Source organism: Pseudochaenichthys georgianus, chromosome 4, assembly GCF_902827115.2.
Source record: "Pseudochaenichthys georgianus chromosome 4, fPseGeo1.2, whole genome shotgun sequence".
Lineage (NCBI taxonomy): Eukaryota > Metazoa > Chordata > Actinopteri > Perciformes > Channichthyidae > Pseudochaenichthys > Pseudochaenichthys georgianus.
The window spans coordinates 45,353,302-45,370,908 of NC_047506.1; the positions used below are offsets into that span (position 1 = coordinate 45,353,302).

A 17,607-nucleotide genomic window follows, 5' to 3' on the forward strand; every position below is an offset into this window, starting at 1 on the left:
GGTGCTCCATAGAGAGGATCCTGACCTTCAGGTGCTCCATAGAGAGGATCCTGACCTTCAGGTGCTCCATAGAGAGCATCCTGACCTTCAGGTGCTCCATAGAGAGGATCCTGACCTTCTACATGTGCTCCATAGAGAGCATCCTGACCTTCAGGTGCTCCATAGAGAGCATCCTGACCTTCAGGTGCTCCATAGAGAGCATCCTGACCTTCAGGTGCTCCATAGAGAGCATCCTGACCTTCAGGTGCTCCATAGAGAGGATCCTGACCTTCTACAGGTGCTCCATAGAGAGCATCCTGACCTTCTACGTGTGCTCCATAGAGAGGATCCTGACCTTCTACAGGTGCTCCATAGAGAGCATCCTGACCTTCTACAGGTGCTCCATAGAGAGCATCCTGACCTTCTACAGGTGCTCCATAGAGAGCATCCTGACCTTCTACAGGTGCTCCATAGAGAGGATCCTGACCTTCTACAGGTGCACTATACTCCCAGTGGCTCAGGAAGAAAGCCCTCAGGATGATCAAAGACCCCCATCACCCCAGCCACAAACTGGTCAGTCTGCTGCCGTCTGGCAGGCGGTACCGCAGCATCAGGACTAGAACCACCAGACTCAGGGACAGCTTCATCCCACAGGCCATAGACTGCTACACACTGAGCTCTGTTAAGTGCCCGATAAACATTCATCTGTTTGTCAATCTACTTATTTATCGAAATAAACCGTATTTAATTTCGTCTTAATGTACAATATATAATTTAATATTCTGTTCTTGTATACATCACATTCTATTTACATAGACTTCTTGCACTATTTTGTATTTTTGTATTTTAATGTATATGTGGCATCCTTGGAAGAGCTCGGGTCAGAAGGATGTCATTGCCATTTCTCCACTGTAGCTCATGTGACAATACAACCTTTGAATCTTATTTATTATTTTAAATACACATTTTTTTAAACAACTTTATTTCACTAGATTGAGTTCACGCAACCTTGTTTGAAATGGTGATTGTTAATTGTGTGTTGTGTTAACCCTAGTATTGTCTTTGTCTTCTCGCTCACCCTGCCTCTGGCGAGCACCTGGCTGGCTTGGACCGTGCCATTCCCCTAAAGCCTTGAGGGGTGTTTAAAGAGGCCACTTTATCTAAGCCACCCATCTGTAAAGTCTTCTCTCCTGCACTCAACAAGGGACTCGCCAGCACTGTATACGTTCCTGCAGTGTGCAGAGAAGGACAGAACTCTTGGGAAGAAGAGCATGTCACCCATTTGGCAAATGCTAGATTCTAGATTGTGTCTGTTTATATTATAAATAATTCACCTTGGTTTCATCCTAATTGATTTTGTTACCCATCCTAAAAACTGTACATATATTTTGGGTAAATAAAATCCTTATCTGTTCAACCTTTACCTGCATACCAGCCCTCTGAATGTCCTAATGTTGAAAGTTGCTATATAAATGGACTTGCCTTCTCTGGTTCTTCAAACTCTGCAACGTGTATTCAGAATATGTTTCTATGTTTTAATAATAGGTTGGTCTATTATAGGGATGATGTTTGAATACCGGACAGTCATTTCAGTAAGTAATGATTTCACAGCAAAATGTGTTTTCAAATCCATCATTAATTTCCCCCCCCCCCCCCCACGTTGCAGCAGAGAGAAGCGCACGTGGTCAGTACACGTGCATACCAGCCCTCGTACCTCAAGGATCTTGTCCCCAGTCTTCAGACACTGTGTTCTGGCAGCCGGGCTGCTCTTCAACACCTGTTTGATGAAGATCCCCTTCAGCTCCTCTCCGTTCTTCAGACGCTTGATGACCTGATGACCTCCCACGATGCTCAGACCCAGAGACTGGCCCTCCTCAGGCCACACCTCCACCCTGTAGGGCACAGACACGTGGCTAGTTATAAACGTTGTCAGGTCCTTTCCTTCAATGCGTTGAAAATAAATGCCACTGAGCAAGGGACGCACAAGTAATGTTAGTTGTATTGAAAGGGCATCATGGAGTAGTGCAATATCCAAATAGCAGTTAAGAGAAATTATGCAAAAATATAATTTGGAACAATTGTAGAGCTGCAGACAGGCCTAAACATGGTATTTCACGGTGTGTGTGTGTGTGTGTGTGTGTGTGTGTGTGTGTGTGTGTGTGTGTGTGTGTGTGTGTGTGTGTGTGTGTGTGTGTGTGTGTATCAGACTTGGAGAACTCGAGTCCTGTACCTTGGACTCCACTTATCTAAGTTATGATTACAATTGTTTGCTTTTTACTAAGATTGCAAGTATTGCTTTGATACTGAAAGACATTCTGAAGGTCAGTTGTATTAAGTCTCAACATCTGTTTTGCAGGCATTGTTGTGTGCAATCTTTTATTTTTGGATACTTTAATAATTGTTATTGCACTGGCACAATGCAGGCAGATATGTGTTCTGTTTCTATATTGCACATCTTGTGGAGCAACCAATAACAAAAGGGCTGTACTTTTCTGTTCATCCTTGTGCGGAATTCTCATGCTTTGTTAAATGTTACTTTTAACATTGGAATGTAAGTTAAGGTTACATTGTGAATCAAATGTCTTTTCTTACACCACGTTTGTATTCAGGCCTTTGATTGGATGTTGATCAAGTTCCCTATTCTTATGGGTTTAAAGTAATTGAATAAATAAGCTTTACAATAGTTTTTTGACACTAATGTGAGAAAAGTAATTAGTCATTAAAAACAATGATATAATAATTGCTATTAATTAAGAACACTACCATTTAAAATTATGTTTATGTATGCTTTGAATTCTTGATGTCTTTTTTACATATTACATTTGTATTTAATTGTCTAGAAATTGTATTCTTTATTGTCTTAAAGTTAATTGTTTTATTTTGCCAAAACTAGGTTGCAATGTTATGGATACAGTTACCAGACTGATGTATATCAGTACTGAGTACATACAGTATGAATACAGTTACCAGACTGATGTATATCAATACTGAGCACATACAGTATGAATACAGTTACCAGACTGATGTATATCAGTACTGAGTACATACAGTATGAATACAGTTACCAGACTGATGTATATCAATACTGAGCACATACAGTATGAATACAGTTACCAGACTGATGTATATCAGTACTGAGTACATACAGTATGAATACAGTTACCAGACTGATGTATATCAATACTGAGCACATACAGTATGAATACAGTTACCAGACTGATGTATATCAGTACTGAGTACATACAGTATGAATACAGTTACCAGACTGATGTATATCAATACTGAGTACATACAGTATGAATACAGTTACCAGACTGATGTATATCAATACTGAGCACATACAGTATGAATACAGTTACCAGACTGATGTATATCAGTACTGAGTACATACAGTATGAATACAGTTACCAGACTGATGTATATCAATACTGAGCACATACAGTATGAATACAGTTACCAGACTGATGTATATCAGTACTGAGTACATACAGTATGAATACAGTTACCAGACTGATGTATATCAGTACTGAGCACATACAGTATGAATACAGTTACCAGACTGATGTATATCAGTACTGAGCACATACAGTATGAATACAGTTACCAGACTGATGTATATCAGTACTGAGTACATACAGTATGAATACAGTTACCAGACTGATGTATATCAATACTGAGTACATACAGTATGAATACAGTTACCAGACTGATGTATATCAATACTGAGCACATACAGTATGAATACAGTTACCAGACTGATGTATATCAATACTGAGTACATACAGTATGAATACAGTTACCAGACTGATGTATATCAGTACTGAGTACATACAGTATGAATACAGTTACCAGACTGATGTATATCAATACTGAGCACATACAGTATGAATACAGTTACCAGACTGATGTATATCAATACTGAGCACATACAGTATGAATACAGTTACCAGACTGATGTATATCAATACTGAGTACATACAGTATGAATACAGTTACCAGACTGATGTATATCAGTACTGAGTACATACAGTATGAATACAGTTACCAGACTGATGTATATCAATACTGAGCACATACAGTATGAATACAGTTACCAGACTGATGTATATCAGTACTGAGTACATACAGTATGAATACAGTTACCAGACTGATGTGTATGAATACAGTTACCAGACTGATGTATATCAATACTGAGTACATACAGTATGAATACAGTTACCAGACTGATGTATATCAGTACTGAGTACATACAGTATGAATACAGTTACCAGACTGATGTATATCAATACTGAGCACATACAGTATGAATACAGTTACCAGACTGATGTATATCAGTACTGAGTACATACAGTATGAATACAGTTACCAGACTGATGTATATCAATACTGAGCACATACAGTATGAATACAGTTACCAGACTGATGTATATCAATACTGAGTACATACAGTATGAATACAGTTACCAGACTGATGTATATCAGTACTGAGTACATACAGTATGAATACAGTTACCAGACTGATGTATATCAATACTGAGCACATACAGTATGAATACAGTTACCAGACTGATGTATATCAATACTGAGTACATACAGTATGAATACAGTTACCAGACTGATGTATATCAGTACTGAGTACATACAGTATGAATACAGTTACCAGACTGATGTATATCAATACTGAGTACATACAGTATGAATACAGTTACCAGACTGATGTATATCAATACTGAGTACATACAGTATGAATACAGTTACCAGACTGATGTATATCAATACTGAGCACATACAGTATGAATACAGTTACCAGACTGATGTATATCAGTACTGAGTACATACAGTATGAATACAGTTACCAGACTGATGTATATCAGTACTGAGTACATACAGTATGAATACAGTTACCAGACTGATGTATATCAGTACTGAGTACATACAGTATGAATACAGTTACCAGACTGATGTATATCAATACTGAGCACATACAGTATGAATACAGTTACCAGACTGATGTATATCAGTACTGAGCACATACAGTATGAATACAGTTACCAGACTGATGTATATCAATACTGCACATACAGTATGAATACAGTTACCAGACTGATGTATATCAGTACTGAGTACATACAGTATGAATACAGTTACCAGACTGATGTATATCAGTACTGAGCACATACAGTATGAATACAGTTACCAGACTGATGTATATCAGTACTGAGTACATACAGTATGAATACAGTTACCAGACTGATGTATATCAATACTGCACATACAGTATGAATACAGTTACCAGACTGATGTATATCAGTACTGAGTACATACAGTATGAATACAGTTACCAGACTGATGTATATCAGTACTGAGCACATACAGTATGAATACAGTTACCAGACTGATGTATATCAGTACTGCACATACAGTGTGATGAATACTGCACTGACATACTCATTGGATCAGCATTGGATACCATGTGCTCCTATTGTATGAACTCACAACCAAGTTAGTACAGCTACATTGTTTCATCGAGTTCCGAGGATATATAAATGTAACCACATTTTTAAATACTCAAAGTCAAATAAATAAATAAAATGTGTTACTGCATAAAGACAATCTGATCCATTGCATGAATGTGTTTTGCAACAAGGTGTGCACGAAGTATCTATAGGTGGAATCATTCATTTGTGCTGACACTTTTGCAACAATGTGTACATGTGTAAACACATGAGCTTAGTGTTACCTGGAATACAGTACACCTCACCTGCTCTGACGCCGAGTCATTCTACAGTGGTGTGTGTTCACCAATACACGGCACGAGCAGGTTTGTCATGTCAGCGAATGGCGTTGTTATCCTTTCTTAAAGGAGGACGTGTGCCCAGTGTCAGCAAGGCCGTCTCAGCTGCAGCAAACTACATGGCAATATCAATGACTGGCCTCTCACTGTCTTTAGAGCGCACGTGAAATGATCTGGCAACTGAGTGAACATTAGCAATCAGTTGTTACCATTGTGTAACACATAGTCAACTATTTGTGTATACAATGTAGAACAATGTAACAAAGATGTGGCCCATACATACAGTACCATTACAAAACTGTTGAAAAGCTGTAAAGAAAAATAGGGTTGCTGAGAGACAAACATTTAAGGAACACATGAAATACCATTGACTATGATTTTTATTGATACATTTTTGACTAAATAATTACATATTCTCTAAGGTCACAAAGTTTTGTCCTGAACAGTATTTTGTGTTTTGCATAATGACATGTACGCTACATGTACCCTTAATCAAATACTTGTGGTCGTATTTCATCTCGTAACAGGATGTAGAGATCAGCTGTGTCATCGCACGGAAGCTGGCCTTTGGGAGAACACGCTTCCAGACACAGATTCACCTCCTCCATGGCAACAGCTTTGAGTCTATCCTCAGCACTGGGCCACTCTGGGAATGAGTACGTAATCACTGGCCGCCCAGATGCCGTGTCATCAGCTGATCTGGGTCTGATTGTGTGGGAGCTGCAGGTGTTGACCTCTTCATCAAGTGCATCCTGCATAGAAGAAAAGCACAGTACATGTCTTAAGAAGCTTCCGGACATAACTTCTACCTGTCGAGATGGAGGCTGAGGTTGCTGCAGTGTCCACGAACATAGTGAATTATAATATTATTATTACTCATACTGCTTTTATTAATGACTAATTTCAGAAATAAATTAAATATTTTACCTGAACAAGATTAAGGTAACAGAATTGGATAAGACTTATGTCCAAAAAGTCTCCTGTGAAGTGGCCATCTTCCAGGAGACTTTGGAACAGGTTCATCCAGAAGTGCGCACTCTGTCTGCGGAGTGTACCCCTGATCCTTCAATGCGCTGGTTTGCTGTGCTTCTTCCACAAAGGACACTTCCCTCTGCATCTGTACTGACGTCTTCTCAAGCGGTGGGCTCGTCTTCATTCCACACCTTGTGGATCAACCAGTTTGATGATGCGTCTCATGCTATCTTGTGACACAACAAGGCCCTGTTGAATTGCACGGAGATGAAGCCAGCGGTATCCCTGCATCTGTCCATTGGTCATGATCTCATGCTGTACACAAGCTAGCACTTCCTCCAAGTCAGACTGGTTCTTCCTCCTGAACAGGTTAAGTCTTTTACAAATGCTCTTTAATGTTCGGACACTAATTACAATGTTAGTTTAATGAAGTCATCCAAATCCGGCTCTGCAGGCATTGTTGTGAGCAGCGCAGCAAACTGATGTAATGCAGAATATAAAGAGGACAGTGTGGTCTTCGTAGGAGGGGTTGAAGGCAGTTGAAGTTGAATTCTACATCAGACAATAATGTTGCTTTTAATCTGCAAAAAAGTAAAGAAAATACATTGTTTAAATATTGTAAGGTTAAGACTCTTCTTCCTATTTTACGCTCAGTAAAAGTGTCCATTACGGAGTACGGATCTTATTTATCAGGAACACTTTATATGCAGGAACACAAATCCTACCTTTAATTTCAAGCCAGAAAGTGTTAAACACTCTTACTGTTAACCTCACTAACTTGTTTCATAAAATGTGTATTTTTTTACAATATAATTTTTCCCACAACCACAACTGTCTTACTCCATTCTAGACGAGATGATGTTTGAGATGTTGATCATTTTGATGGTTAATAGCCTTCTGATTGTCTGCTAGCTGCTAGCTGCTAGCTGCTAGCTGCTAGCTGCCTTGTTAAACACACTTAATGACATCTCTACAGCAACATGAAAACCCCCAGGCTGTTGCTCTTGGTTAGTCGCCACTGTTCTTCCAACAAGCACAAACTTGCGTGTCAACGAACTAAACCATTATTTACTGAATTAGATGGGGGGGGGGAGCCATAGCGTATAAGCTAATGCACTTGCTACTAGCTCATCAATGTCTGCATTTCACATTCTAACGCCTTTTCGTTGTTTTTACGAACGCCCGAAACACACGTATATATTTATAACTCACCTTTTGTTCTTCCATTTGCAATATGGTTTCCTCTTGGACCCCTCTGGCGAGCAGAAATTCACTCACGTCCTCCATTGTTGCCTACTGCAATGTGTAAGTCTCTCACTGAAGCTGGTTCTACAGTTACCAGTATTTCTGACTTTGAAGTCAGAATTCTTACTTTTTTCTCCCAAATCCTCCCAAAAGGAAATGCATGTGGCCCTAATCCTCTTCCGTATACTTTTCTCCAGAGTGCCGTGGTTCATTGTTTATTAATGTGTTTCAGTGACATCTAGCGACCGCTGCAGTGCTGCCCGCTGTGTGGCATCACGACGCTGTTATGAACGTTTCTCTGGTATAAAATGGGTGATGTTAGCATAGCAACCGAAGCTACACTGACTATCTTGACTACTTGTTGTTGCTATCCTATTGTGGCATAAGCCGGCACATTTTACCGGCGTATTTTTCATTATGATTCTACTTGTGATAGTCAGACATGACAACCTGTGCAGCCCATGTATTGATTCCATCCGATAGCTGCTATAATACAAAGCAAAACGTCTGCCTCTCTCCACAATGATCAATGACAGCGAACGGATGGTGAAAGTAAGGTACAACTAAACAGAATCACACTAAGCCTGGTTAGTGTTGCCTGACTTTATAAAGTGTGTTTTTTTTTAATAAGTGTGTGGTTGCGTTCTAATCACTTTGGTCAGCGCTACTGCTTGTTACAACTTTAATTTGCCTTACCCGCCATACACTGTTATTGCTCAGGTTAATCCTGCTCCTGCCCCTGCCTCCGACGTAAGGGTGACGTATGCGGTTCTTACTTCTAGGCCGACAATTTTTTGGTGCTTGAAAAGCTGCGGTGTGAACAGGAAAAAACGGTGCTTTTCAGGCTCTAGCTCCGAACCGGCCCTGGAACCACGTTGGTGTGAAAGGGGCAATAGAGAGGATCCTGACCTTCTACAGGTGCTCCATAGAGAAGAATCACCCCCACCCTCCCAGCAACAAACTGTTCTGTCTGCTGCTACAAATATATCCACAGAGATGTATACATTATGACCCGTGACTCGACTCGGACTATTCTTGGGTGAATCGGACTAAAGCACACGTAATGCTGACTCGGACTCAACTTGGACTTGAGAGTGAATCCGGATTGGAGAATTAGTGACTTGAAAACAACACTGGTGTGTGTGTGTGTGTGTGTGTGTGTGTGTGTGTGTGTGTGTGTGTCACCTGCGAGGGAGTCCCCAGTGGCTGAAGGCAGGAGTTTCCTCTCCCTCCCCGTCCTCTCTCTCAGGTAGATCTCTGTGAACACACACACTCAGTTAGCGACAGGTGTCTGCAGGGGATCCTTTAACTGGCCGCAGATGAGGCGGGTGTCCTACCCGTGGCCTCCTCTCATTGGTAGAGAGGCTCCTCCCTGACTCCGCCTCTTCCTTCTCTTACTGTTAATCAACCTGATGGACCTCCAAGAAAAAAACAAAAAGAACAACGGTTCACTTCTTAGATGACTTGCATTGTCTAATAACCAGTCACTGAAACGCCAGGATGTAGAGAAGACTGAACGGAGATGACGGAGCCAACAACATAGATCACTCATTTGGAAATGTGAGCTCATGCTTCCTAACGTGTCCCTGGACTGCTTGATCAGTCAGTGATGGCAACGCCAAGTCTTGTTCAAACTCAAACAGGTGGAACTCTAGAGCTTCAAAGTGATCAAACCTGTCCAGCTGAACTGGAGGGGAATGAGACTAGATGTATATAGAAACTAAGTCATGCAAAGTGATAGCCACATATATATACATTTTAATTAGAACAAGAGCAAAACATTTAAAGATAATAAGTTAAGAACTATTCTATCTGATCAAATTAAACGTTTAATTGATACATTCACAAGGGAACTAATACGTTGCAAGTCAAGCAACAGAAATACAATGCGTTCTGCAGTATGGAGCAGCTCACTGTGAGATTCAGTATGTCACCACAGGAGGGAGACAGAGGACTGTGAGAGAAACAACAGAAGAAGAGCCCAAACGGAAGAGATGGAGGAAGAGGAGATGGAGGAAGAGATGGAGGAAGAGGATGGAGGAAGAGATGATGGAGGAAGAGGATGGTAATGATTGATGTGTAGCCGCAGTAAACACTGACTCTGTGTCGGTGTCTGTCAGAGTGAGCTCAGAGTCTGCTTCACTGTCTCTGAAGTCTGGAACACACACACACACACACACACACACACACACACACACACACACACACACACACACACACACACACACACACACACACACACACACACACACACACACACACACACACACACACACACACACACACACACACACACACACACACACGGTTACTTTTTTTCATTTACACTATGTTTTGCCTTTCTTTATGATTTTAAAAGGTGATAATAAATATTCAGATATCTTTCTGACCCGGAATCCTTTGTGCTGAGGACACAATGCTGTCATGGTCAGATCTCTGCAGGTCCTCCTCTTCCTCCCTGTCGCGGAGCTCCTCTTCCTCCCTGTCGCGGAGCTCCTCTTCCTCCCTGTCGCGGAGCTCCTCTTCCTCCCTGTCGCGGAGCTCCTCCTGCTCCTCTCTGCTCCACGTCTGAGAGGAGTACACACAGACAATAACTGACTTTGAATTCCTTGAGATTGAAGTGAATCCTCAGTCTAAAATCAAGGGAGACTTGTAAAGTAAACATGTAAAGAAATAGAGACAAAACAAATACAATTTAAAAAATACACCTGGCGTACAACACTAAGATCAATATTAAAGAAAGAACGTTTGTAATGCTTTACGGTCTCAAAAGGAAGACGAGGGAGAATCCGGCGGATGTCAGATGCATTTCAGATATTCCATTCACACAGCTTTGTTATATCTCTCACAGGCTCTGCCCTCTACTGGACTCTATGGGTACTACCCTGTCAGAGAGCAGACGTGCGTCCCTTCTCCGGGCAGGCTAATTCAGGGGGAACATGTAATGGTCAGGAGCGACAACAGCACCACAGTGGCTTATATCAACAGGCAGGGCGGAGTTCGATCCGCCGCCTTGTTGACCACAGCGGAGGAACTGTGGTTATGGGCTTCAGAGGTGGTGTTATCTCTGAGAGCCCTCCATATCCCGGGACTGGAGAACGGGGGAGCCGACCTCATGTCGAGGAGCGGCCCCCTGCCAGGCGAGTGGGGGCTTCACCCGAAGGTGGTGAAGCAGATCTGGGCCCAGTTCGGGAGAGCGGAAGTGGATCTGTTCGCCAGCCGGCGAAACAGCCACTGTGCCCTGTGGTTCTCCGTGGCCCTGAGCGACGACCCGCCCTTGGGGGTGGACGCATTTGCACACGAGCCATGGCCAAGGAAGCTGCTATACGCCTTTCCACCCATAGAGTCCAGTAGAGGGTGGAGCCTGTGAGAGATATAACGAGGGGTTACATATGGTAACCCTTGTCATATAAGCACAGGCGGAGCCCTCTACTCAGGGGCACTGTCTGTCCTATGCTGCTCGCTGAAGAGAGGTGTAGGGTGACAGTCAGGAGGCGAGGCCTCCTTTTATACGGTGAGATGCGCGCGCATTCAGGTAGGCCCGCCCGGGGCCGGCTACGTCTATATAAGTCTCAGTAGGTGAATGCTTGCATGATAAGGTAGTACCCATAGAGTCCAGTAGAGGGCTCCACCTGTGCTTATATGACAAGGGTTACCATACGTAACCCCTCGTTTTGCCAAAGTCGTTCACCTCTCTCTTTCCTCCTCTATATCCTGTCTATGTTTCCACTGATGCCCACTGTTTTTAATCTACACAGGGTTCTCTTAAAACAATAAGAAAATAAAAAAACAAATGATCTGCACTGATAAAAAAGTTCCTGGTGATTTCAGACAAACACTGAAAAAGCAATTTCTGTGTTTCTTTTTTGTTTCTCACAGGACGCTGATCAACTGATTCTCTTTTAACTTAACAGACGTCAGTAACGGCTCCAGCCCCTCACCTCCTCTGCTGCTCCCGCCCAGCTGGAGGAGTTATGCTTCCACTCCTCCCACGACGGAGGAGGTTTCCTGGGTAACAAGCCTGTGTTCTCCTCCACTTTATCCTGCATCTTCACCTCCTTCTCCTCCTCATCTTCATCCACCTCAACGTCCTCGTCCACAGCCATCTCCCTGCCTTCCTCCATAGGAGACAGGGAGAAGGAGGTGTAGCGAGGCAGACCTCCATCCAGGATAAGCTCTGGCTCCTCTTCGTCCTCTATTTCAACGTTTTGAAGGAGGTCTTCTGGCAAGATGGAGCCGTCACCGAAGCCCTGGATCACACACAACACCACAGAGTGAACATGAAAAGGTCAAAGGTCACAGCAGAAAGTCAGTGGCTAAATTCAAACAAGTCTGAATGAATGATGATGCTGATGCTGATGATGATGATGATGATGATGATGATGACTACGAAGAAACATAAGCAATGGTTGACCTGAAGGGCAAAATGCTTTCCAAAAATCAGTTGTCTAGTCAAACTTTAATCATCAATCAGACACTTGATGCTTGTATCGACGTTCACCTTCCTGTGGTAAACAGTGGGTTTGTGTGTACACGTGGCCTCTGTCTCCTTCCTTTAAATACTTTTAATTACATTTAAAAACAGGAAGAACATCACTTTGAGATTTGAGAACTAAATTGGGAAAATGCCGAACAGATAAACTAAAAACACACTGTTGCTCATCCACAGAGTGTCATCAGTGCTGGGCGCTGCCTTGGATGCAGTTAGGGCGAGCTGCAGGTCGGGTGAATGAGTCAGACTGTAGGACCCAGAGGCTCCATCCGTCTCCTCCGTGGAGAGACCAAACTGAATAACCGCAGCAGACACTAAATCTAAAACTTGACTTACTTTGAACATTAGCCTTCATCTCTGAACACATAAAGGTTTTCTCCAACTCCCCAAAGAGCCTTCCTCAGCAGATACTGAGGGATATCCTGTTCCTAACATTACGATGCAGACATTAGTCCGCGCCTGGAAATATTAATGACAACACTTAGGCTAATTTCCATCGACGAAGCCTCATCTTCAAGGACTCTGTTCCTCTTCTTTTAATTTGGGCCTGGGAAGCTGGCCCATCAGGGCCATATAATGGAGGTGAGGAGCAGGCGGCGGCAGAGAGAGCTCATCACGCTAACAGGATGTTCTGCAGACTGATGCGTATTGGCCGTGACTGCATGGCCTCATAGTCATAAGATTTAAGGACGTTGTCATTTAATATCTCTGCCATTAGAAGATGAGTCGAGATGACGAGTTGGTGGCTTCAGACTCTCTGCTGAGTCTCAGAGAGGCGATCTGTGCTGACAGCTTTCTATCTACTGTCCAATCATACAATTATGATTAATGACCATTTGTGATCAGATGTTGTTTCTGGTTGTGTTTTAATCTCAATCTCCACCAGGTGTTCACGTGATGAGTTAGACCCACATCTGGAGGGAAATGACATCTGAATTCAACATTTAAATTATTTCAACTGATTATGTTTATCATATATAAACCAATCAGAGGACAGCTGAATATAGGGCTGCAAGATAGCAGGGGAAGTTACCATAGATACGATACTAACTAAAATGTTTAACCCCAAGGCTCTGCGCTCAATCTTGTGGCGAGCTAAGAGCAAATCACGTGGAGCAGCTTCGGGTCGCACTTAGTCGTCATCGGTGAGCAAAGCCGTCATTACAGCGTGTTAATAAGATGTTCAGAAGATGGAGGCTGGTGAAACTGGTTCAATAGTTTAAAGGGTCTTTTGTTGTTAGCTGAAGAGGCGGACAAGAGCAAACTGTGAACTATGAGTGGTGCTAAATGCAAATCCAAAGAAAGAAGGATCTATAGGGAACACAACATACTCCAATAGATGTTGAGATCTTTCAGTCTGACCAAAGTGTCAAACCGACCCACGTCAGCATCTCCAGGTGAACATGTGACTTCCGGTTTCTTTTCTCATAGACTTTTATACAATTGGATTATTTTGCAACAAGTGGAGTCGCCCACTGGCCGTATGAAGAATGCATGTGCGACACCTTAGCACTGGGTCTTGTTCTGTTCACTGTTGATCAGTGGAACGTTGTATCTGATCAAACTGGTGATCCATCAGCACCGTCATTAAGAGAAAGTAAACATGACCTTATTGTTGAAGCGTTTGGACTAAAGGGAAGAGGACTTTCACAGACAGCCAACAATCAGCCATTCATTAACACAAATCCTTCAACAACACATAATGAGCCTTGGGAGAAAGACACACATTAAAGAAGCTTGTGTGAGAAATCTGGATCAGGCTTTAATAAGTCTTGGATCGGGTTTGCTCAGAAGAAACGGGCCCGATCAACGCATGTCCTGAGAACTAAATACCTGTCCAAAGTGGGTAGCAGTCAATAAGACAAATACAGCGACAGACAGGTGTTTCTTTACAGTCAGAGTGAAGTTGATGGTTAGTGTCACGGTGCTCTCCGACAGCTCGGTGCTGCGTGCTGCCTGTAAAGCTGCTTGCTTGTATTCATGTTTGACTGGGTTTGAATTGTGATTTGCTGCAGCCCTTTATCTGCACAAAGAAGATGAACGTGAGTGCTTCCTGTAACTACAGCAGTCTTCAACATATGACCTCTAAAAGTTAACGAGGTGTGGATGTGTAACGGGGGTCTCTCTCTGGTCAGCGGGCTGGCGTGACCGAGAACGATCGGGCGCTGAAGTGACAGCGCCGGCTGTCTTTATGGAAAGCCATCAGAGACCTGTGGGCTGTGAACAAAGCTCTTCAGCCAAATGGGCTGCATATAAAACAGGAAATAAAGCAGCAGAGGACGGCCGCAGCAGACACTGCAGCGGAACACGGAGTACAGTAGAGTACAGTACAGCACGGGTGGGACTTTAGTTTAACACAGAACCGTTCATGACACAAGACATTTCAAAATCAAGAGCTTGTTTATCTGGTGTGCTAAAGTTTATAAGAACATTATGTTTATCTCAACGACTTGATTTGGATATTGATGTTGAATCGGCTTGTGCAAAGTCATTATCTTGTGTGTATATTTCATTTGGGACTTAATATGTGGAACGCGATAAAAAACAATCACAATACGTTGATGGAAGTGCATTTATATTATGAAAGTGAAAAGGGAGCCTGATTCTAAAACAATACAGGAACAATCATGTAAGAAAGCTATTTATTTAGCGGGTGAAGGTATTATTTAGGCGAGGCGAGGCGAGGCAAGGTGAGGCAAGTTTATTTATATAGCGCAAGGCAATTCAAAGCGCTTTACAAAAAATGAAAGACATTAAGAAAATGGCATTTAGAAAAGCTAATAAAAGAAACATTAAAATAAAAAATACATGGATACAAGTTACAGTGCAGTCTAAGATATGAATAGTTCAATTAAAAGCAGCGACAAAAAGAAAAGTCTTCTTGCTGGATGTAAACGTAGTCAGAGTTGAGGATAACCTTATTAGAGACTGTTCTCTTAACATGATGTCCACTAAACAAAGATGTTGGCCAGGATAATGGAGCATCCATCCGACGCTGCTTGTGCAGAACAAGTGAATAACATTTTCTACATTTGAAATCATTTTATTTTGTGTACTACACATTTATACCACACATATTATCATGTGCTTTTTAAGTTAGATCTATATATCCTCAAGATAAGGATCCCTAAATAAATAAAGACACACATGCACAGGATTTCTGTGCACAAGATGAATAACTAATACTTCCATTAGTTCTATTTCAGAGATCCTAAAATGTTGTCTTTATGCAAAAAGCTGTTTGGATAATTTAAGTATTTCACTCAGTCTTCAAACAAAATCAACACATGTGTGCACAAAGAAATATCTATCTTTTTGGATTTCTTCACATTGCACTGATAAAGGCCCCGCTTGCTTTGCTAAACTCATTCTGACCCTTTCCCTTTGACAGTACAGCTAGGACAATCAGCTATAAAGTGCCGCAGTAGTATTTCCTAAGAGTACTGCAGTACTGGGTGTACCCATGCTGGAGGACCAGTGTCCTCAGAGTACCCCCCAATCCCTCTCCACCTCCCCACTCACTTAAGAGAGAGATGCTGCTGGTTGAGCTGAAAGAGCACTTTATATCATCCAGCTGAGTCAGCAGCTTCGCAGAGACAGAGGAGGGAGCGGAGAGATTAAGGAGAGAGGGTGAAAGAAGGTGAAAGAGAGGAGGAGATGAAAGAGAAGAGATGCTGAAGGAGGTGAAAGAGAGGAATGAAGGAAGAGGAGGATGGACTGCAGAGGTGAGATGATATGAAGGAAGAGAAAAGCCGTCAGAAAATATGACTTACTGAAGAAAAAGGCGTGTAAATAGCAAAGTATGCACTGATTTACAAAGACCATGTTTCAGTGGAAAGCTACTCCAGATGTCATGGAGGGTTCAGCCATGATAAGCAGTTTAACATGCATTCCTCCAGTAGGCATCCATCTCTACCAGCGGCACACACTACTCATGCACGTTTATTCAAAGAGTTTCTAGAACATTAGAACATGCACTTCCAGCAGCGGTTTTTGCATAAAATGTGCATTAAGACAATTTTACAGACATATTTCTTCTGGTAAGGATCCCTTAATAAAGCCCAAAGAACACATCATTTGGACACAATATTAAGAATGAATAATTCCAGTAAATCTATTTTAGATACATGATCTTAAAGCATAGTCCTTCAAAAAAACAAAAATCAAGTCAACTTGAACCAGATATGCTACACACACCTGTGTACACACAAGACCAGACTCCTTCCACTGTTCCCAATAAAAGCCCAACACACGTTTAGCAGAGGGAACCAATTCACTCGAGCGTTTTGCTAAAAGGAGGCCCACTAACATCCTGATGTGATGTTAGAATGAGCTTTTACAATTCTATTCACTCTTTTAAAAGAACAGTGTTGCTAATTCGCATCCCTGCAGTACAGATACTTTTTTGTATCTTTATTATTTTTAACTGTAAAACCTTTTGGTGTTGAAAGGCCTACATGAATTATAATGGACTATTGTTTCAAATATCAAGCCGGTTGTAATATCACAACTCGCCTACGATAAAGTTCAAGACAAGGAAGCATTGATTCAAATTAAGAAAGTGTTAAAATGTTTTCATACTTCTTCTGGGATTCCTTCATATTTCTTCACGCTCTCAAACATCAGGAGATTATGTTTTCCTTTCAAATACGATCATTTACTAAATGTGAACTATGGCTTTCTGACTGAAGTGATCTGAACAGATCCCCTTCAGCAAACACATAAAAGCTTTTTGCTATTTCTGCAATTTTAGGGACAAAAAAGGTACATACAAATTACATTTTTTATAATGTCAACACTTAATATGTTACCTATGTCACTAAGTTATTTATGTTGATGCCTTTCACTTTCCCCAACGTGGAACTCATAAAGGATTTGTGATTAAGATGAATTGGTTAATTGACAGTTCACCTTACTGTGTGGATGGGATGTGATACGTTGGATGATTCCATGTTCAACATGATGTGTGTGTGTGTGTGTGTGTGTGTGTGTGTGTGTGTGTGTGTGTGTGTGTTACCTTTGGAACAGGCAGGTGTGTGTTGTTAGAGTCCAGGCTGCTCCTCTCTCGTCCCTCGGCCTGCAAACACATCACACTGATCAACACATGACACTGAGAACACATGAC

The 17,607-nt window shown here is 41.9% G+C and overlaps 1 protein-coding gene across 1 annotated transcript in view; it reads right to left on the minus strand.

Moving 5' to 3' along the window:
* Positions 1 to 17,607, minus strand: part of patj (PATJ crumbs cell polarity complex component) — a 112,354-nt gene that overhangs the window by 2,901 nt on the left and 91,846 nt on the right. The window contains exons 20-26 of the mRNA XM_071203041.1: positions 17,500 to 17,559; positions 11,932 to 12,240; positions 10,381 to 10,558; positions 10,091 to 10,145; positions 9,328 to 9,408; positions 9,176 to 9,247; positions 1,694 to 1,871 (exon numbers count right to left, since the gene is read on the minus strand). Of these exons, the coding sequence (XP_071059142.1) occupies positions 1,694 to 1,871; positions 9,176 to 9,247; positions 9,328 to 9,408; positions 10,091 to 10,145; positions 10,381 to 10,558; positions 11,932 to 12,240; positions 17,500 to 17,559 (933 nt within the window). The remainder of the gene's footprint in view (positions 1 to 1,693; positions 1,872 to 9,175; positions 9,248 to 9,327; positions 9,409 to 10,090; positions 10,146 to 10,380; positions 10,559 to 11,931; positions 12,241 to 17,499; positions 17,560 to 17,607) is intronic.